The sequence below is a fragment of the Spodoptera frugiperda genome, chromosome 8, assembly GCF_023101765.2.
Source record: "Spodoptera frugiperda isolate SF20-4 chromosome 8, AGI-APGP_CSIRO_Sfru_2.0, whole genome shotgun sequence".
NCBI lineage: Eukaryota > Metazoa > Arthropoda > Insecta > Lepidoptera > Noctuidae > Spodoptera > Spodoptera frugiperda.
Window position 1 is genome coordinate 11592349 of NC_064219.1, and position 24531 is coordinate 11616879.

Here is a 24531-nt window from a genome sequence, read left to right on the forward strand (position 1 = left end):
GATCGAGGTGATTTTTACTTAATGAAGTATTGTGTAACAAACTTTATCTTTTGATGTTTACACACGTCATACTACAAGTTCTCCAAACTTACTTGACGACCGCAGTTCCTCCGCAGGGTCCGTTGGCTCCGCACTCGCTCTTAGTGATGTTGACCCTGGAGTCGCCGGTGGAGGACGAGGCCCTGGCGTGCAAGGCCTCGCGGAAGTACTTGAGGCCCTCGTACAGCACTCCGGCGAAGAAGATGGCCACTGCTGAGCCGAACAGCTCCAGCGCGTTGGTTGTCATCCAGCCGCTGAACAGGATCTCCTGGCACACGCCTGCGTGGAACTGGAAGTGGGAAATGAGAAGGATTAATTAAAAGAATTTAAATAAAATGTCGCGTCGAGTACATTTATAAAGTTGCTTTGGGATTACAATTTAGGGTCATGTAACACGTCTACAATTGTGTCACGAAACTCATGATCACCGATGCTTGAACTACCATGACATTTTTAGTAACTTATACATAAAAAAACATGGGAATTATATAAAACAAGAAATGTAGGTAACCTGTGTGTATTAGCTACATAAAACGCTTTCTCATAAACTTGGGTATAAATATTAGAGTTGACTTTTTTCCTAAAACAAGTGGGTGAATGGCAGACGTTTCCTTTTACGATTTGTATATAACAATGCGGTTCCCACGATTGGGTGCGAACATACTCCAGTTGGAGATATTGACAAGCGGCTGCTTAGCTAACTGGAATATTAAACGTAAACATAATAATATGAAGGACGAAGAAATGAGCCCGAGGTCGTGGCCACGATACATAAACAACAGTTTACTTTATTTGCTTGTGGACTACTAATGGAAGTAATGGACTATTTAATACATTCTCATTTGGTTAATGTACCTACGTACAGGAAATTACCTACTCACTACCTGCTAGTGTAACTTTTGAATTCTGATCTCTTGTATATTATGTATATGGAAGGCAGCACTTATGAATGGTACTTAAAAACAAGTAGTTAATGGGTGGCTAATAATGGACCCTGGTGAATGTCATAACAGTGTCACAGGAAGCGGCGCGCGCGCCGGTGGCAGTGTGGTGACAAACAAACACACTGACCGACACACAGACACGAATTTCTCAGTTTCAGCACAATCGTGAAGGAATGTGCGTGTTTATCGTATGCGCGGGCGCCGCACCGCCAACGACGGGAAATTCGCAATAATCTACATTTGCATACATTAGGCGTAATCAATTTGAAACACTTCGAAGAGGAAAATGTGAAAGAAAAATCTCGCACAGGTGCTGTTGTGTTAACTAATTAATAAGTTAGACGTATATAAAGTTAACTACAATAGGGTCTAGCGAGCAGATAAATATAACAGAGCTAACGTAAAAAAAAATACACACACGCGTATAACTTTTCAAATTACATTTCGTAACTTTTACACAAATATACTTAAAATTAAATATACTTAGTGACGTCACTTCCGCTGACCACAAACCGATAGTTATCGAGTGGAGTTTAACTCCTATCAATGGGAAAGAGTGGCCGCAGACCGCAGGTGATAAGGCACTGATAACAACAATATGTACTAACAGAACGAACAAACATAATAAATTAATGATAGACTACTAGTCTCGTCTAGTGCAGAGTTTATTGACACACATTTTCTTATATAAACATGAATATGTATATCTGTGTAAAATCCATTATGTTACGTAATGTTTGAATTATCTGGACTAAATATTTCGCTTCAAATACCTATGTTTCATTGACATAAGTAATTTGAATAAGTATCTATAGGGTAGTTGTTGTGGTAGGAAGACAAACATTTTTGGAAATGGTTCTAAGTAGGTAGGTTGTAGTACAGAGGGCAAAGAGGGTGTTCCATGTAAATTACCGACAATCAGCTGAAACTGCCTAATTAACATTTTGCCCACTTTAGAATTAGTATTTAAGAAAGTATCAAGAGAAAAAAATAATTTTCTAGAGCTTTTAAAATTTTTATCGACAATTGTACTTACCACCATGGCGTGTCCGTGGCCTGCGTGTGCGCAGGGGTCGTCGTGCATGTCGTGGCCGTCGTGCCCATCGTGGCCGGGATGCTGGCCGTGGTCGTGGTCCATGTGATCCATGTGGTTCATTGCTCACGACTTTCTGCAATAGATGCAATACATGTTTGAGATCACAGAGTCATTGTGCACGATACAAAGTTATTGCGCACATGCGCGACAGGTGTAAGTATTTATGGTCTTAACTTAGATTATGCTTTATTAAAGTTGATTAAATACTTAATAATTAAAGCTACAGAACCGTGATCATTTATTGGTTGGTTCTAATTTTAGAATCTTACGACCCTAAATAAAATGTAAATCATTATGAACCTATTAACTTTGTTAGGTAGTAAACATGTACGTAAGAGTTACAGGTGCGATAATAATATGATTGCAACAACAACAGCATGAATGCAGCAGTTTCAGTGCGCTCCTGCATAATAGCGGGTGGCTATAATGCACACGTAATGACACGCTCGCCGGTAAATAACAACTATTACATGTGTTGCTCATGTATTCGTGTCTATTCAGTATTTTACACTATTTCATCAAACCGATAACGTTATTCGTTTCATGAAATAACTCATTCAATATATCATCACACTAATGTTATCAATGTGAAAGTTTGTCCGTCAAACACCCTGAAACTACTGAACGGATTTTGATGAAATTTGGTATACTGGACAGGGTATGAGCTGACTTGGATGATAGGATACTTTTTATCCCACGGGAAGCCGCTGGCTAAAGCTAGTGTACAAATAAACTAGTTATTTTGTATTTGGTAGAGTACATATTATAAACTAATTATTTGGTACGCAAGTTAGAAAATTAAGATTGGTTCAATATAGAGGCGGTAATCATTGAGTAATAATTTTGGACAGCCCCCTTCTGCGGCACTGGGTTCAAACACAGGTGCATGTACCTGGGGCCCCGGTGGGCGGTAAATATTTAAATTAATATAAATAAATAATTATAATAGTTCATTTTATTTAAATTTAAATTTTATATCATTTTACTTTTAGTCGTATTAATTTTATTTCATTTTAATTTTATTTCATTATAATTGTATTTCATTTTCTAGTCATTAAGATAATAATAATTTAATCTGATATAATATATTTTAATTTTAATTCAATCATAATTGATGTATGTAAACTTGTATGGGTATTAAGCCTGAAATAAATCATTTTTATTTTATTTTTATTTAATAACTCGAGTAATTATTAAAAGTTATGGCATAGCAATAGCTATACCGTGTCTGTATTGAATCTATTTTTGTTTTCTTATCTGTGTACGAAATTATTTTGCATTTGCGTAATAGAAGATTATTAGTATCGGTGTTTTAAGGATAATGTGTCAGAAAATGCTTGTGTATGTATGTATTTCCCCGAAATATATTTTTTGCATTTTGTGGTTAATGTCCAAACCATTGTTCTCTGGCTACCGTTGTGAAATGCGTCAAATGTGTAGATACTATCGGGAATTCGGTTAAGGAAAACAAATGAATGCCTAGCCATGTTTTCAAACTGTGAAGGTGTTCTAAGAATGTTGACAAATCAACCTAGATATGTTTGATTACCTGATTACCGAATTGGTCAATAAATTAAAGTACCAGACCATTAATATAAGCGAGTTATCAGACTAAATGGTTGTCGTAAAAGTACTGTGTCCATGATTTCAATCAATAATCGTAAATATTGAATTTGGGTTATCAATATTACAAATTCATGTACTATGTAGGTACCTGGCTACTAATATATATGTAGTAGTATATGATGCATCGTGGACTCACTTACGTTATCAATGATACAGTTATACTTAGGTATGTTATCGGCGTTTGTATGTTTAATTGATATACAGCACATATATAAGGTGCATAACAATCTTTCTTCAATCTTACAGGGTTAACAGAGGTCATTCATGGTGTAGTATAAATATTCGACTTATGTATATAAACTTGTGCATTCTCTCCGATTTCTCCTTACTGTCAAACACACGTATGTATTTGTGTATTTTACCAAATACAAAGATTTTTAAATAAACACTTGAAGGTACATAACAAACACAGGTTTGGTACATCACAACCGTTACTTCCCGAGGATAATGACTATATAACACGTGCACATTACAACGTACACCCACTATTCACAATTTGTGTTATAAGTCCCATGTAATAGGGGGTGAACCTATTGCCATATACCAGACTCCGTGCTACTACTGAGAAATTTTCGAAATACCGAAAAAAAACCCAACACTACTTTACCCGACACCGAGAATCGAACCCGAGATCCCTTGTCCGGCAATCGCAGTTGCGACCTCTCGACCAACGAGGCGGTCAACTGAACCAGTTATGTTGTGTACCTATATAGTTATTGATTCCTAGGACTAGATAGATATGGCTCCGTTAAAAACCATATAATTAAGAATTAGTGAAACAATAGCTACTGTCCCCGTACTGTGTCCATCTTCGTACTAAATAAGTATTGAGTTAGATTCGTCATAACTGGCAAATATGTTATTATTATTAAAGCATATCGTGACCCATTAACTATTATTTGAAAGACAATAAACTAAAGACTTGAGAGGCACCTACAGTAAAGCTATCAGTAATAAATTACACACATTTGTATTGCCTGAAAACATAACTATTGTGATTCACAGCTATTGTTGCTACAGCTGGTAGGAGACTAATAAAAGGTGCCATTACAGTGTAAAAACGAGGTGGTGTTTAGTTAACGAGGCATATGTATGTAAGACAAATACACATGTTGCTTGAATAGGCATCTACTGAAAAATGTGGCTTTATGCGTCGTTAGCAATTTTATGATACAGTAGTACCTACATCAGTGTGGAGCGATGTTTGGTGCGATTTGTTTCAAATTCGTCATGATTAGTTGATAATATTTTAAGGCAAAGATTATAATTCATTAAGCTATTATTCATTATATACAAGCCAGGTGATAGCCTGATCATGATAGACCTCAACAATCAGAACACGTTATACGGCAAATAAATAAAGTCAGCTCTCTCAATTTGTTGAAGATTTGAGGGAAGCTAAAAATGCTGGTGTCAGTTCACAACATCGACATCCCTAAAGTATTTCACTATGCAGGTGTACTCACGTCATTCTATTTAGGCATACCTAGGTCCTAAACTGTTTCCCTGTGCAGTTGCACTAACGTTATCCTATTAAAAAAGTATCATACTGGGGGATTTTGAGATGATCAGAAAACCGGATGCACCCATTCTCATATGACTAAGTTAAGTGGTTAACTACTGTTAAGATTTGTGTGGGTAGGAGAGGAAAACCTCGGGAAAACCCATATGACGAGGCTATATAAAAATAAATGACAATCTTAGCAGGCAGATGATCACCTGTCACTTTATAGTATGTATGTAGGTGGCAATAGTTGCAATGTAGTGCAACGTGACTTTATGGGCAGACAGGTGTGACTAGTGGACGAGGAATTTTTATCTTGATCGTTATATAGGTTTTACTATATGTAGGTATATATGTATTAATAGTAGAAGTGATATGTCACAAGAACTACCCACACAGATGCTATAACCGAGCACTTCTGTCGATCTTACAAACAATACCGGAAACAAGCAACATAAAGCTACAACTCCACAATTAAATTGCAAGTAGTTTTGCATGAATTGCATTTAATTTTCCATTTAAATCGAGACGTATTTCGCTCTAAGATCTGCAGTTGTGCAAGATTGGCTTTCACTGCGCGCGCAGGGCTGCAGGCTGCGCAGGCGCGGGCGCGGGCACAAATATTGCGCAAACCATTGCCTTGACTCCGTTAAGCGCGTACTACGTACTTCCTTGAATTTTATCTTCTAAACTATAGTTTCAGATTTATTCTTCTGGTCAGATCTCGCTTCTGAATAATGTTATGATAACTTTTTGACATGTTTATTTAGTTTTAAATTATACATTAGTGTTAATACTTGACATATAGGTTACACCTATTAAGGCCAGTCCAACCAAGGACCTCGTCCAATAAATGTGCACTAATGTATCTAGTACCTTAAGGGTTTACTTAATAATTCAATTTTCATCACTTATTAAATTATCAATTGTGATGGATGTTAAAAACGAATTAACTGCTTTTAACTTACTAACTAGAAGAAGCACCCTGGTATTTCGTAAAAATGCATCATTTTCCTACTTTCGTCGATGCTATTTACCTGTGTATCTAGTCGCGGGGTTTCCCACACGGTTACATTGCAACGTGCGTGTTTGTTGGTTTTCCTCAATTAACTGGTAATTTGAACTGCCACCTACCTATCGTAAGTCATCTCTATTATTTATAGGTAGGTACTCAATGCTATTCTCCTGCAGACCAATTCATTTTCTCTAGTGTTTGTATAATTTATACATTTGTCACTATTTGTTTATGTATTTTCATTTTATATATATTTTTACTTAATTTGTGCTTATACATATACTTTCGATGGACGCACAAGACGGTGCGCAAACGCAGTTTTGTGTTAATATTTACAATAACTGTCGACAAACTTTTGTGATAATTTTGTTTGAGCATGTTACTTGAACATACGATTTTCTTACTTGTAATGAATCTAATCTAATTTAAGAATACTAATATCGCAGGCAATCTAGATTTTGGAAAATGATACCTAAAACAATTTCCGTCTCAGTATGCAGATTACGAATAAGAGAATTAATACAACGTATCATAAGTAAGGTATCGGTTAATATTTCCGCTCCTATCATGATTGATCACATCGGGATCACAATGTGTATGTCATTGACACAGTATTCATTAGGGCTTGACAAATATTTTAATAGGGGATTGTTTATTTGAGTTTCTTGCTCGTTCCTTTCTGTAGAAATCAGTTGGAACGAGCATTTTGGCCGACAAAATGACAGAATTACATATTTTATTTTGAGACGTTCATAAAGTTCCATTGGACCAATAAGTAATTGATTTGACTTTGAAGGTAATCAATAATACCCTGTCTCCCAATGGAGGTGTACACTACAATGCTTACAATACATATTGCGATGTTATCAGGTCTCGCAGGAGTTACTATTATCAGAGGAGGGACTGCTTTTAACTGCGTGGCTGCATTAACAGCGACTCTTTACTTATGCTAATGTATCTAATTGTAATGCAATTAATCGATTTGTTTAAGTAACATTTTTTTATTTTTCTTTCTTATTAAAGTGTATAAGGAAGAAGAAGAAAGCTAAAGCTAAAGCTAACCTAAGAAGATAACATAACCTAACTTAAAAATAAACTTAAACACTTAAAAATTTTGATAATTTCTTTAAAGAAATAGGGATGTACCACAGTACTGTAGGTACCCTTTTTTTTTATCCAATGACTTCTCCCGCCTTGGGTGTCAGACTCTTACTAACTAAAAACCACCTCGTTCCTTCTCCTGCTTTGAGGGAGCCCCGGTAACCTTCTACGTTGTCCGCAGCTCAGTACTCGTACCCTAATAGAACATTTAGACTCGTCTAGATGTTACAACAGTATTTCCCGCTATCAGTGAGACCCCACGCTCCCGGATACTTGCAATTGTTTCGGTGCACGTCGTGAATGTTCGCGAGTGTATGCGCACGCGCAACTACTTTAGCTTAGAATGGCCCTCTAGATTCTAGCTGTAAGATAGACGTAGTCGTATCGTACGTAGTTCGTTTGAAGTTTATTCGAGTACCTTATATGAATTGTGGTTTATTGTTCTATTTCTAGAATAACATTTACGAAAGTTGTAAAATGAGGGTTTGCACCTTTTTATTTTGTTATGTATGTATGTATATTGTTATGCTTTTTATTTGTATGCCGCAAACAAAAAAAAAAAGAGCACAACATCTCTAAACAACGTTATCGGCTTTTAGCTTTTTTATTTGCATAAAGGAAACTCTAAAATAATTCCTTATTAATACATTCTGAGGAAACGGAAAGATTAGTGATTGAAAGAACCGCAATTGTCGTAGTAGATAACATCGACAATTAAATTATTTGGCGGATACTGGAATACTGTATCAATGGTATCACTTAATAAGTAATCTTTTATTGTTCAAATAAGGACATTAGCAATCAATCCCTGTGGACAAAAAATGTTGATATTTTTAGTTAAGTACTAAAGATAAGTTCGGGGATTTTATTTAGCAGCGGAAATTGGTGGCACGTGCTCATTGTCACGTCACCGTCGGCTTCTTTTGAGTTATTTCAATATTTTGATATTGACAAAAATAATATAGGATTTAGAGCACTTAGTTTTACAGTTTACCTGTTAAATTAGAGGCTTTATTTGAAGAGTAGAGCAATATGTAGGTAATGTAGGTGAGCCATGTAGGGCGGCAGTGCGGGCGTGTGGTGCCGGTGTTGACACGTGCAAACGTTGCGAGAATTAGTATTGTTGAACACGTGCAAATCGAAGCATTCGTGGCCGAGATATTTGCGAGGAACAATGACCGCGGCACTGTGTTTGTAAACCAGCGCGTTTCGGAAAATTAAAGAGTTTGAATACATGTGGGGTAAATTTATTAATGTTATGTATCTTCATCTGAAGTACAAGTATCTGATTCACGGATAAATACTGAGAGATTAAGGTCTTAAGTGCAAGTATATAGATACAGATGGCAGCACATCAACTTATTCAAATCTGTTGAAATCGTTCATCCATCACCATGGGGTCTGTAGACACAAACACTGGAGTTTATTGCTTTAAAATTATCGTCACGCCTTTTTATTCCCGAAGGGGTAGGTAGAGGTGCACATTAAAGGTTTCAGAAACGTTAAAGGAAGAATTGAAACGATAAAAGATAGAAGAACCTCCATCTTTACTTATAAGTTTCCTCTCATCTATTGGATCACATAAAAACCATCAAAACAAATAATGAACGAAGTACCTAATAAAGGACCGGTGCGCTCGCGCATCAAACACTCAAGGTGATCCACACGAAGTATGCGGTACTTACATAACCACCTTGAATTCACACAATAATATTTTTACTCCGCGTTGGGCACATTATCCGAAACTCATAATTTAACTTTAATATTTGTATGACGAGAAGGGAGAAGATTCGTTTGCCTACATCTGTGTTAATGGAACCTAAAGACAGACAGAAATAAAGACATAAAACATTTATTTTTATGTATAGATTTGTAAAATGTCAATCACCATTTGCCATTCATAATATTTTGTAATAGGTATTTTAATAAGAACTTATATAGCCAAATTACTATTAGGATTTCTGTCCGAGGTCCGTAAGCGGTGCAGTGTCAAGGATGCGCAGGCGCATGACCGGATAAACTGCGCACGCGGTGACGCTACACACACAGCAACATGTAATTGTTCACCGGCTAGTTATCAAAGGTGCTAGACTGGAAAATTGATGTTATTTCGACAAAAAAACATAAACACATTTCACACTATTATAATTTGGCGTGGTTGTTAAGTTGTAGTTTTGGTGGAAGAGGAGTGCTATTATTTTTTGCTTTAAATAAATAAATATAAGTACAATATGCCTGGTGTTGCGTTTATGTAAACTTAAAACATATAATTATTGAATTAACAATGACATACGTTAATACGTAGATAAATACACATTACATACAGTTTACGAAACAGCCAGTAGCCAGCAGTGGCAAGTAGCGTAAAATCCAAGGCGTTCTTACATTGCTTAACTCCGGAGATCAATATCTTAAGCAACCTTCCGTTCGAATACAACTTTATACAGTCGAAGATTACACGTTCATTATTATTACTAGGTACAAACGACCGCAGATCATGCTATCCTATTAGCCTAGTTAATTAAATTGATTTTCAACCTTACATATTTGGAATTAAGGTTGAATTTTGTAAATATCTTTGTCAGTATGTGTATTTTGACGTGCTGTCTGGACCAGTTTAGTAAAACACAGTTAGGGTCAACAGTCACTAGTCTAAACTAGGATAGCAGTGTCTCAATATGGGAAGTGACTCTGTGACCTTTTGTACGAAACGGAGCGAACCGCTGCTGTGTATATAGGGCAGTCTAGAAAGCTAGAATTTATAAGGACATTGGTCTCAGAATTACGATAGTATAAAATAAGGCACAAGAATAAAATGTAGTGTTAGTAATGACTTAGCATTTAATTTTAGTATTAAGCTAAGTTTAACTGACGAAATTTTAGTATTCTGCTATACTAATTACTCTGTAATAAAGAAAAGGTGTGATAGGTATTATATCACTATTATTTAAGAAGCTAAAACAAAACGTATAAATAAATCAATGCGCACGAGTCACAGTAGCTGCACTCTGCCGGCTCTACAACTTGTTCTCTGATAATAATTCATGTTACGCTCTGATACCGCGCAGTTACTGTTATATATTGGGAGTATTCTGTAATACTATACTACCTAAGATTCAGAATTATATTCCTATCTTAACACCAAGGTATGTACCTCTTATATGCAATATCACTCGTGTTGTAGCAAATAAAAATATATTTATCTTTACTATAATAATACTAAATGATGAGGAACTTATTATAAAATATGTAGGAATCAAGTTCTCAAACAAAGGTGACACGAGAGTCGATTTTAATCGATTGTACCTAAATATAAACGAACGATGTTTGGTACCGTTGATTGGTGTCGATTATGTTAATTAAACTTGATTTTGTCTTCATTCAATATTATGCAAGCTGATATATTTTATATCGATATCATCAATTATTACGTATTACTAAAACACGTCTGTTGTTTGTTGAAAGAAAACAGCGACCACTTAAAGTTCTATGTAGTTGGGTAAGAAGTGTTAGTAATATAAATAAATAATTAAATGTGTGATTGGAATGTTGCACTCAATGATTAGTAGATAGCTATAGTTTTTTTTTTAAGGGCGAAAATTATCCAATGACTTCTCTCGCCATGGGCGAGGCGAGAGCGTCAGACTCTAACTGACTATAAACCACCCCGTTCCTACTCCTGCTTTTTGAGCCGGAGCCCCGGTAAACCCGCTAGGTAGTTCGCAGCTCCGGGTAGCTATAGTAATGACATCAATAGATTCACGCTTGGTATTCGGTTGTCTGGTTGAAAACATCTTCTAATAACGTTGTACCATACATACATAATTGCTTATGTATTGTATGTGCATATAATGTGAATAAATTATACAGTATATAGAGGTACACAGTGCGGTGCATGCTTTTTTATTTAATTTTTTAAGTTACACAATGAGGTTGAGCGTTATCGATGCAATTTTCGTGTTTATTACAATCCGCGATTAGGTACCATTCGTCAAATTCTTTTGGTACGCTACAGCTGCAGTACAATTTCAGAATAATATTTTTTAACAAGTATAAGTAATTTACTACGTTAAATACATGTACGGTACTCACAGACTTGGTTTCTTTGAGTAACAAATGTCAGATATTTTTAAAATGTTGGAAGAAGTCTGTTTAAATTCTTCACTTTAAATGATGTATGCAATGAGAACAACAGATAAATTGATCTTTTAAAAAGAGCTGCATTACCAAAACGTCCGTCATGGATGTTATTTAGCAATGAGCAGTGAGGAGTTGGGTAACGGCCGCGCGGTGAGAAATGACTTTAGTTTTTATGTCGCAAGGTCAACAGCTGATCAATTGTTTCTTGTGAATAAAAACTTAACACTACCTACTAAACAGCTACCTGTTTTTGCACAAAAATTGTTACTTTGCATTCCGTTACAGTAATTAAAAATTGACAAAATCTAAGTGGCATTAACTATTTGCAAATTGCATAGTATGGAGTGGAAAACATATCTTCTTCGCTGGAAGACCCATAATCACGGGAAAAAGAAAAACAGATTCTTCTCACACACTTTTTTGAAGAACGTATACCTAATTGTGTAAGTAAATAAAATGTACTCGAGCTCACACTAAACTAATGCATAACTAAAGAGGTAGTTCCTGTCCAACATGATGCATATATATTGTATTGTTTGCCTACTCGACCATAACTCCAAACAATTACTTTCCCGGCTCCCTCCGATTCGACATGAATGAACTAGGAATTTCCTCCAAAACAAGCTAGGTGCATGTTGTTATGACCACTAGAGTAATTTCTACCCTGGCCCACGAGTGTCGCACGGATGTTGTGAGTAAACAGTACCCGCTACCCGCGCTGTCACCACCCGGGCCGTCTGCGGATATTTACTACAGTCGCTGTCTTCCGCGCTTCGCTATTGTCACTTGTTATTATTTAGCAGCTGAAAGCTTTATAAACATTTAGTACTGTTTAGGTGGCCTATAGACTATACTATATGTAGATAGTAGCTTCAGTTATGTATGGATGTCGGAGTTCCATAGCAACATGTCATGTAATACAACGGATTGCGACGGATTAGAGGGGTATGTTTTACGCTCGTAATTGTTATAATTCATACTTTATTTATCATTTCGATTTCTAAATGATCCGCCACAGGTGGCCCAATTGTTCTTAGTTGTTTCCCCTTTTTTTGAGGGGGGAAAATCATTCAATGACTTCTTCCGTCTTGGGCGAGGCGGGAGGGAATGTCAGACTCTTAAAACCACCCCGATCCTTCTTCTGCTTTTCACAAATGCAGATCAGTAGTTGTTCCCCTTAGAGGTGACTTTTAGCAGTCAGTGTTACATAAAAGTTGCAACTAAATGGTGTAAAGAACAAGCATTGTGCATTGTTTTAATGTTTCATGTACAATTGTACATTTATGTACCTATTTAGGTACTGTACCAAACACATTTCGGCAGTTCCACGCTTTTCAAACATGTTAATGACATATTGTATGATGGCGAGAACTGCTGTATGAATATACATTAACTGTCTAGTAAGTAGACAGACGGACAGACAAACATTGTATTGTCAAAAACATTAACAAAAGATGCGAGTGCAAGTGAAACCGGTTTCCATTTCAATATGAGACAGTGAAATAAAACTGACAGAATAATTAACATAACTAGATAATGAATGGTAGATTAGATTATTAGTAGATAAGAAAATATATCTGCTTGTTAGATCTAAATTCTCTCAATTTCCTAAAATAGTTCCTAATACTTTAAGTAATCTATAATAATGAGATTTAAAACTGATGTTATCTCTATCATTTCCGTTATTAATTTGTAGAAACATAACAGAAGGGATTACAAATTTAAATTATAATATGTTTATCATGGGTCTTTACGTACCGATTACAGCAGATTTATGAACTATGTATTCTGTAAACACATAGAGACTATTACTGAAATCGTATTACTTTGTTCGATCCCAGAATCGAACCCAAGACCACATGACAGTCATAACCATTCAACCAATGAAGCAGTCACTTGTAAACTATTACATCACAGTTGACTGTCATGTACCACACTTTTACCGGCTTTGTTGTATTGTTTACTGTTTTAGCAATAGTACCAATAAGCCCTTATCAGTCACCAGCAGTGACCACTGGCCACGACAAGTGGAAAGTAGAGTCCAAGTAATCCAAGGTTGGTTGCGCAACCACTACCGATCCGGTTAACTGACCGACCTCTAACTTAACTAGCACTTTTATCGACATACTTTTTGGAAATATTCGGGTTTTTGTTTTGGTTCAAAATAAAAGTTTTTATTTCTCTACTTTATACTTTTGTCAATAGAGGTCAGATAGAAACTACAGAATGCTATCGTTAAGAAGTGATCCTTACATACTTCGGTAGTTTTCAACACATTTATGTATCTAGTCCTACAAACAAGCTAGATAAGAGAACCTACTCCACAACTGGCCTTTCAAAATAATGCGTAAATTATGAGTATACCTATATTTACGTTAAAACACATTGTACTTCTCATGGCATATCAAAACATTGATAAAGTGATTGTAATACCTTAGAGTCAGTTAGCGTAACAATTAAATAACACCATGTTATCCACAGCGTTAACGCGTGTCTGTGACCAACGTGACGCGGCGTGACTTCACGCCGGCGCGGGCGCAGGTGTTGGGGCTTCACGCAATAATTAATTTACATAAACATCTTCTCAATGTATCTATGCATCTCAAATAAATACATTTAATTTAAATATCTAGTTTAATAAACATAGTGAAGTGCATATGTTTATTTGTACTATTTTCGTTTGTGCATTCGCTGCAGTCCGTGAGACAAGGAAAACTATTCGAGCTGAGAACTGGTTCTACAACCGGAATCTTGGGTTTATACCCCGAGCCAGACAATCGTAGGGTACCTAGTGCACCTAGATGTACTCGTAGGTACCTACATAAGTACACTTGATACAAACGTGCTGATATATGGAACAAGTGAATAAAGTTTGAATGAAACAAATGACAGGAGCGTAAATCAAAATATTTTGTATCGTGCATACAAAATACTATAAAAATGTATTAAGTATTAGCTTGTGCCATGTCTCGTGGGATAAAAACGCGTTATTATTTCAAACCATCTACGTCTGTTCCAAATTTCATCCTTTTACCTTCAGACGTTTTGAAGTGATTGAGTAACGAACATATAAAACAGCTCACACATGTTTTCATTTATAATATTAGTAAGATCAAATTACTTATTTATTTTGAACACTGTTTGTAATATGTTATCTAGGTAAGACTTTTGTAAATGAAATGTCAATGCATCGATGGTTTCCAATAAAATCCGATATATGATACTAATGATATATTGCAATCACTTCAGTTTATAAATCGGTGCTATACTCATTATATCAAGATTTCGATACCAGAACATAATACAGTTTCATGTTTAACTCTTAAATTAAAACCTGATCGTCATAGTAACTACGTGTTTTATAAACTCAAAGTTAAAGTTGAATTATTAAGCTACAATCATACTATACGTATTAAAATGTAAGGAACTTACCAATCTGATGAATATTATTATTTATTGCAGTGTCAGTAACTTGCTTGTTACCTCAGTTAGTTTATAACCAAAACTTTTATCACTATCTATCACTATACTACTCTCAAAATAAACTGTATCTGCATAATCACAGTTACAGAGATGTTAAAAATACTCCAACAATTCTATTCATGTACTGCTTCCTAAGCTTCAGCCGTGTGTAGCTACGTATGTCAAGATAACACAGATTAAGATAAATAAATAAGAGATTTTATCTCTTGAAATAAGATTTTGTGTCGCCGGGAGCAACCATATCCAATGATGGAGTGCAAAACTACATTCATGGTCAACTTCTTTACCGAAACAGTTAAATATTGCGAAATTATGAAAAATGCCAAATTATTTATTATTTTGTATATGAAAAGGTTTATGAAAGTTGTCCAGTCAATCTTGCTACATCGATTTAAATATCTAGTTTGATCCCGTTCGTTAAACTGCTATCGAAATATGATTGGTGGATGTAATTTATTGCGAAGCGGTAATTGAGACTTGGTTTCATTTTGCCGAAACTCGTTTGTGCTGTCATCCAGCGGGCGAGAGGTCGCATAGAGGATAACTACTTGTATGAAGTCGGCATTCAGATAATTGGTAGTGCCTAGTTCTAGATTAAGAGGTATAAATATTTTTATTTATTATTTTATCATGTACGAAATGTAACCTCATTGTATCATCATAAAGGTCGATTTGTCGAATCAATAATTATGAACAATCAATAAAGTAATTGAAGAATCAGTCGAAATATTCTAATTAACTTCGCAATGAGATAATAGCATAGTAAGAGATGTTGCCATGTAGGTCGATTACTCAGTACGTGTCGCGCTGACTCTGGTAGAAAGATTTTCATTGATTGAAAACACACCTAGATAGGTAGGTCAGTGTGTTACTACTTAAGTAATTATTGATTAATTATGTTGTCACTGCTATTATGTAATGTTTTTTTTATCAGATTGGTTAAATAAAGAGTTTTTTTTTTCTTAATCCTTGTTGCTAAGTGTATTTCTCTAATATTATAGTTGTAGGTAATGTTATAAAGTGACGCGCTGTCTGCGCAGACGCGGGAGTGCGCATGATTGCGGCGTTCCATTTTGTTTAATTTAAAACAATGAAGAGTCTGGATCCCGATCGCGATCGCCAGCGGTCGGCCATGTTCGGGGAACAGATTTGTGACGTCATCCGACGGATATCTGCAGTTTAGTGTTTGAGGACACTCAATGGACACTAGATAGGTATTGGTTTTTCTAGAATAGTTTTATAGAAACGTGTCTGTGATGGGGAAAGTTCATACGTGGGAAGGTCACACGACCCTCAGTAGTGAGGTAAACGGATCATGGAAAGAAGTATCTGTAATAAGTAGACATCGGATTTTATATGCTAATAATGCATATAATTCTATATTTATGGCGTTATTGCATATTTTAGTATTTTTTCATTTAGTATTTTTTGTAGTAATCTAACTCTAACCCGCTACATGTTACGCGGCAGTCGGTTGCCCAACCACCGCAACAACCGTGCAATTCTTTTTTTGTTTCGTGCATATTTTAGCATTTTGATAGTGCATATTATTATATAAATCCGATGTCTAATAATAAGAAAATATAGCAAAGGCAACATTGTATCAGCTCTATTTTCCAAGTCTATGGATTCTGATCACTTCTGTGGGAAAAGTGAGAAAGACAAAAGACTGGTGATGTATGAATGTTTATGAAAATATCGCGAAGTGTTTACAATTAGAGCGAGCTTGCCTCCACAATACTGACGCAGGCTTTACTTGTCCGACTTTAATGGGCGTGGGAACTTCCATTATATAGATAAATAATAGATATTATTTGTTTGGTGCAATCTTCCTCCATAACTTTAGAAATTTTAGAAAACATTGACCTGAGGCCTTTATCATAATTATGCTGATGATTAAACAAAGTAAGAGCCAGTAGGTTAACATTCACAGAGGGGCTCTTCACATGAGGAAGACGAAGGAGACTGGAGACTTGTCCACTCTATCTAACCCCGTCTTATGTCATTGTGTATGTACCCGATAGATGCAACAGTACAGGGAACCACATTTTCTATTACAGAGCAAAATTAACATTGTATTTATATCATCTGCAATATTCGTCCGTCATTAGCAAGCAGTCTAACAGGAGTCCATACTGCTTCACTTTACATATTTAAACATGTGAATCATGTTGTAAAGTTATAAAACTGATAACAACGTAAACAAACGCGAATCAGACCTATTTATATGTATATATTCACTTGTCTCTATCAATATGAGAGTGAAATGATAACGTTGACAGATCGTGTGGAAGCTCGATCGTTTCATGTCATGTCTTGGGCCGTGTTGCAAACTATTGGAACGAGTGCAAATAGTTTCAGCTGTTTTAAAAATGTCGTGTGCAAATTAATGTGAAGTGAAACTATGATTTGGCGAAAAGTGAATATAGTAATTCTATATTTTTTTTAGGTAATGTTAAGCTCAAAATGCATGAGGTGTTGTGAGTGCGTATACATATATTAATGAATACATATAGGCATGCCCTTAGCAAAAATAAATTGGTTGTCAATGTCAATAAAGTAGTACAATAACGGGACATAGCAGGATTATTTATCACACACACCTATCTAATAAAATACGAGCTCATGAACTGACTTAATGCCCTCACGTATGAGGCTCCAATTGATAAAGGATTATATTATTCAAAGATTATTAATGTTTTGATTAATTAGGCGCGAAATTTTAAACAAACACTTTCACTTGCAATGCAAATCTAATCTTATCGGCTGTATCGGGGACTTTACCGGGGAAGCGAATTACAATACTAAATACTTAGTTACAAAAAAATCCCTATATCTCTTGTAGTTTACACAAAAAACACGTGCCACACATGTTTTCCAAATAATTATCAACCGATTGACTTGATAACTTCATCCAAATGTCATTAATCAATCGTGTTTGTGGGAGCTGCGGATAACGTAACGGGTTACCGGGGCTCCTGATCAAAGCAGGAATAGGAACGGGGTGGTTTTTAGTCAATAAGAGACTGACGCTCCCTCTCGCCTCACCCAAGGCTGGGAGAAGTCACTAGATGCTTTTCCACGTTCAAAAAAACCCCCGTTTTTTTTTTTTTGAGGGGGAAAAATCATCCAATGACTTCTCCCGCCTTGGACGAGGCGAGAAAGAGTGTCAGACTCTTACTGACTAAAACCCCGTTCCTACTCCTGCTGTTCGAGCCGGAGCCCCGGTAAACCCGCTAGGTAGTCCGCAGCTCCGGATCAGGCATCAGCCCTACTGGGCCCCATCTGTGGTGGTCTGATGGTATTTGAATTATACGCGACCGCCGCACGACGGGTCTGGTTCTGTTCGGGCGATGAGCTACCCTTGCTCGCCGTCCGCAACCACTTACGGTGGCCGGAGATCGTCCCGCGATCCCCGACGCCCATTAGTGTTTCGCGACGGCTGGGGCGTGAGGAGGTTTGTTCGCTCATGTTTAATTATCTACTGCAATTAGCTAGCATGTCCTGCTTCGCAGAAGGACCTAGAAAAATAAACCCCGTTGCGTTATTAATATGCATAGAGGAGTACAATGAACACAATATTATATAATACAAAAATATGTGTCAATTACTCGTCAAAACTGTTGATAGCAATGCCAGAATTATTATCATCGATCATTAATGACGTCTGTATTATCTAGTCAATTACTCGTCAAATCTGTTGATAGCAATTTCAGAAATAATTATTATCATTGATCATTAATGACATTTAGCAATGTTAATTACTAAGGTACATTATACACGTCAACATAATTTGTAAATATGTTTATATACGTACATATATCTACAGAATATATATTGTATATAAGACAAAAGATGTATACGTCAGTAATTAACATATTAATGGTATTAAATAAAGAAATATTAACAAAGAAGTAACGTGAATTGTACTACTGTTACGCTGCTCAGACAAATAATATACGATTGTTGTGTGCGTATGTTGTACAGTCTGGTTAAAGAAGACGAATGGTATTTGACATTTTTATAGTCAAAAGGTATTTTGGTTTTGTTCAGTTTATAATATCGAAGTACTTTGATCCGACTAGGTACTGGAAGTTACCTATCCCAACTTGTGTAATGTGGAGTACTAATGTTTGTAAATTGTTCCGTTATGCTATCTAAATACTAGTTCTGCAGTAACTGCATTACGTACTGTTGCTGCAGCCAAACATTATACAAACTGGAAACCTTTGGCTGCTCCGCACGCAATCCTGACATCATCGTAAATATCACTATCGGCTTGTCCTGGCTTCGATTTCACGACTTTTCCAGTATTTTAAATTTATTTAATACCTTTTCGGTATCAATGTCTAGGTCTATCTAAGAGACTACTACTAGAGATAGGTAATTTTAGTTATAATTTGAATAGAGGGCAATTTATTTATATTACAGTTGAATAAAAGCGATTAGACATAAAATAGAACACAAAAATAAATCAAATTAAATTATATCGAAACCTAATTACACGTGACCTCGTCTCGAGCTAACACAAACAGAAATTGTTCGCAGCTCTAGGATCTGTGTAGCATGCGCACGCGCACGCGATGTAAACATTAATAAATGGATACGTTACGTTGCGGTTACGGTATCGTCACGGTATCCGCACCACCACAGCTGGAGTCATGGAACCCTGGGGAATAGGGGGTCGTGACTAACTGGTGATTAAGGTAAACAAGAGTCAATTTACCTGTTCTCTGGCTGATGATAGTCACTATGATTCATCATTAGTCTGCGCAAACTTGCACGTGAACCTAGACGTAGGCACCTAGGTATACTTGGTTAATAGGTACTGCATGGCACTGTGTGTAGGATTGTAGGTGGGTGCAATAAGTACCCTCATGTTGCACCTACACATACAGGCTGGTTCTAATTGTAGGAGGGGCGAATTAATTATTAATTTATTAAACTAAGTTAGTCAACAATTGTAAAAGTATAGCATTCTTGACTCGAAGATAGAATCTAGTTGTAAATGATTTTAGGTCTAAAATGTGTTCCGTGGTTTTGATTATTTTGAAAATAACTAATTTGATGATAAAGATGGTATCTTAGATAGTGTTTCTATTATTTTTTTCAGACAATATCATTATCTGGCAATAGGGTAATGATATTTAGATACTTGGGAGAGATCAAATACAAAACACATCGTCTTCTATATTTCTGTCTATTTTGATGATATAGGTAGATAGGTCGCTTCCAACCTGCCTATCTGGAAGTCAATGAGGGAGGCCTATGTTCAGCAGTGGATGCATTGTGGCCGATATGATGATGATGACGATGGTACGTGTCTTTTACTTTTGAAATAAAAGAAAATTATTTACATAACAGAAGCTCGTCTTATGATATCTCGATAATTATTTTTCCAAATTTATCAGATTATTTTGTATTATTGAAAAGATTATTATTTTCATTCGTGGAAATTCTATCTATCTGCATGCATTTTGGCTATCTGCTCATCAATCTATTCCGATCAATCATTTTAATTCTTCAATGTATTTGCGACTTTATCACAAAAAGTTATAACTCAAAATAGAATCCATTAGTAATATGGTTTGGTGAAGGTTCTCTACTGTTGTCTGCACTACAATGTATATAAACAATCGTGTGTAAAGAACCGGTGTATGTATGTATGTATGTATGTTAGCTAGCAAGTATATAGTGGTGCCCCAAAGGTCAGGCCACGGCTGCGCCCGCTCACTTCATACTCCACAGACTGCGCTCTATGGCCCCACACCATTGTGTAATGCAACTTATGTAATTTCACACATACCATACACTTGTTTGTTTCTAATACTCATGTAGCTGTTATGACATTTTGGAAAATACGAATCATCTAACACTCTACGTAATGTCGTGGATCGAATCTAAAATCCTTGAGTTAAAATCTGTAGTTGAATTTAATTAATTACCTTTAGCCTTCAACTTAAGTACTAATTATCTAGTAAAAAATATAAGTAGTCATGTAAATAAAAAAAATTCAAGAGTGTACCTAAGTTCTTCAACTTTTGTTTAACTTCAAATAATCCCGCTGCTACATCGATAACAACATAAATTGAAATAAAACTAGACTTGTTTAATTTACATAGTAGTAACATACCTACGGTAACATAGGCAGGAACATAAATTTATATAAAAAATAGCTGCACGAGCGGTCTCGTATCAAAACCGCAATCAAAGTCAAAATTACAACAATTATTTACAAGGACGCCATAAAACAAAAACTATGCAGCCAGCAGTTAACTCACCGATACACTCCAAACAAACAACAAACTTCGCGTCACAGATAACTGGGATACAAGAAAATGTCAATAGAAACACTCGCGGGTACTAGATACGATTAGTTTGACAGCTGTCAAAATGTGGCGCGAACGTCCGCGTCTGTCCGGCTGCGCTGGCAGAGTGGCGCGGGCGCAGCTCGCGACCACACCGCGGCTGCGATACAAGTTACGCCACCAACTTGTTATCTGTTCCACCTCATTGCGTATGCGACCAAACGGAATATGTGGTGGCCGGCGGTGGCCTGCGGTTACCTTACAGCCTGGGTACGGGCTGCTGAGGTCGCGACCGATGACAGCTGCCAGTGTCGTCACACGTGACCTTGCACTAGTCAATAGAAATTGGGACTTTGTGATATTGGTACTTGGCGGTCGATTGATAAGATAACGGTATTGATAAGCAAAATGTAAATTCATTAGAAGATAGATAGAGTGTAGTTCGATACTCCATTAACTAAGATGTAAGAACAGGCGAAGTACTTATACACAGGAAGGAAGGAAACCGGATTGTGGCGCGGAATCTCTCGACGCACTGCACTAGCGCTGGCGTTCTCACGATGCAGCCGGAGATTGCAAACAGACAAAAAGTAGAGAAAAATAACAACAGCAAATAAAACAACTAGATGCACGTAAAGCAAAACATAAAATAGCACGATTCGAATAATTTTCACTGGAAGGCAATTTTAATTTTATGGCCGAAGTCACGTTTCTAGATGACCTTGGTCTAGAAAAAGTTAAAAACAATGCGAATGCCTTTATCACACATTATACTTGTATAGCTAGTGTAGATGTACCTACTACCCTACTATGCATCCTAATCACGCTCATCCCCATTTTGCACGCTGTCCCGTACCACTGATAACAACTGCAGCGATACACAAATTAGGCAGGTTGACATGTAGCCTGCGCCCGCGCATGCTAACGACCCGCTCGAGGAAGTGACGTAACGACGTAACTCACTCGGACCGCATTATGCGAGATGTAGATTATGTCACTACGGAGACGTTGCACAAATAATGAGGTCTCATTTGTATTTATTTGAATTTGGAATTTTAGAACAAATAATTTGGACTATCAGGCAGATGTATTTGCGCGTGCGCACTGTTTTATTATTTTGCAGTTAGAATTTTAATTAACGTTTAATATAACCATTTTGGATGTTTTTTTATGTTTTATGTTTGTTATTGAGTTTGGTGCAAACTTTACTGCGTTAAACCTGTAACCAAATCTAAGCTGCAGTGATTTGTTGGTTGAGACATATCCTATGCGGTGTGTGAAAGAAGTTTAGCGAGTCCTTGCTTAGGTACAGATGTACCGGAGCTGGGAGAGTTGTTTATGATGCATCTGTAGTTTGTAACTTATTTGTCTAGAGACTTTCTTACTTTTTAATTAGGTAATATGTTACATAAAAGCTTCATTTCTAAAAAAAAAATTACTTTGATAATTTCCAAATGTAATTATTTTTGAATAGTAGGTATTTTCTCTATCTACCTTCTCTAGTACGTGCATCATCTGCAACGTAATATCTTGTAGCTGTACTTGCGCAGTCATCGCTCGCTGCAATCATAACTCTAGTGTATCGAGATTCGAGATATTGTACGAGTAGGTATGGATCGAGTCGTCAATCTATCGGCGCGATGCTTTGATGATCGAGTGCGCGCGCGCAGCAAATGGCTCACGACTCCACCGGCATACCAAATATGGTACTGAGATCATTTCAGTTACTTTGTTCTTTATTCTGTTTTTGTACTACTTATTTATGTTGTTTAGTGATTATTTTAAGAAAACACTTACATTTTAATGGACGTATAACATAGGTATATGACCGTATAACATAGAGCTATGTTTAATTAGACACCTCGGTAAAAACAGTTGGAACATAATTAGAAAACAGACTTGTGAAGTGCAATGTCCTTCTTACACTAAACTTTAGGGACAAGTTACGCATAGCGTCAACTTTATTATCTTATATACATCTACACTAATATATAAAGCTGAAGAGTTTGTTTGTTTTAACGCGCTAATCTCTAGAACTACTGGTTCGGGTTGAAAAATCTTTTTTCGTCTATTTATCGAAGATGGTTATAAGTTATAAAATATCAAGCTACGATTAATATGAGCCGAGCAGAGTGGGTGAAATCACGCAGGAGTTTGGAATAAGATCGACAATCATCTGTGCATGTGCAATTGTGCATGGCATAACATTACATCATTGTTAAAATTTCGCAGTAATGAAACAGAAAGCAATGAATGAACTCCAAGTTTCAGTTTATAATGTCATTAGCGCCACTGTTATAAACATACAATTTAAACTCCAGTCTTTTTGCTAGACCAAAAGCCACGGAGTGCCACCTACAATGATCCTTGCTTACTTCTTTAACTTCCATAACGTTCAGGTTGGTCAGTACCTAGAAGTTCCATTTGTGTGAAGTGTACCTACTGATTAGTGGCACCCAGCATAGTGATAACACTGGTAAGACAGTGTGGCTACGTGACCATAAAGATTTTGGAAGGACGCCAATCTCTGATTACTCGTTACCCCGCTAATTACATAATTATATCACCTGATATGAGAAATGATAATACCTATCGGCTATTTTTATGCATTTTTTTTGGAAAAAAGGCAAAGCATAATTTCAGATTGAATCGATATGTCATTTCGTTAAGACATGGGATCGGTAAAACAACGTGAATTCTAAGTGTAAGTGCTGTCGAAATAGTGGGTGATAATAAATATTGTTGAAATTTAAGTACATCAGAATCAGTCTATGTTTGTAATTTCCTTTTAAAATTTACAGAAGTTTTAAAAACCGTTACACGCTCGCATTATATTAGATTTTTTATGGTATAGGGGGCACGAGCAGACCTATCACCTGATGGTAAGCGATCAGCGCCGCCCGTGGTAGGTAAATGGTTTTGAGGTCTTTGTGATTGATCTAACTTCAACATTCTGAATGCCCATCAGACCAAAGATGAACCATTACAAAAGTAACATATTATTACACAGCTAAAGTAAACATATAACAGGTATTACACAAGCATTCGGTAAACAAACTCGAGTCCTACCTTATGTCCAGTAACTCTTCCGCAGTCCAGATGTGTGTCGTCCACTCGGCGAGGACCCGCGACCAGCACTGGACACCACCCCCAGCTATCTGCAATTATATCAGGGCCACTATCTAACAGCTGTGACTATGTAACACTCGCACTATGTATAACTACAGAACAAATGTTATAATACTTGGGGCTACGGAGATAGTCTCGCTTCATTA

The 24531-nt window shown here is 36.5% G+C and overlaps 1 protein-coding gene across 3 annotated transcripts in view; it reads right to left on the bottom strand.

The window, feature by feature from the left end:
- The window catches only part of LOC118275562 (high affinity copper uptake protein 1), a 30899-nt gene that overhangs the window by 2106 nt on the left and 4262 nt on the right, over nucleotides 1–24531 (bottom strand). The window contains exons 2-4 of one of the 3 annotated variants that reach the window (XM_050695514.1): nucleotides 24326–24414; nucleotides 2020–2152; nucleotides 93–328 (exon numbers count right to left, since the gene is read on the bottom strand). In XM_050695514.1, the coding sequence (XP_050551471.1) occupies nucleotides 93–328; nucleotides 2020–2139 (356 nt within the window). In that variant the 5' untranslated portion in view covers nucleotides 2140–2152; nucleotides 24326–24414. Of the gene's footprint in view, nucleotides 1–92; nucleotides 329–2019; nucleotides 2153–21229; nucleotides 21414–24325; nucleotides 24456–24531 lie in introns of those variants that run through there. The other 2 variants (XM_035593571.2, XM_035593572.2) reach the window with 2 other exon arrangements.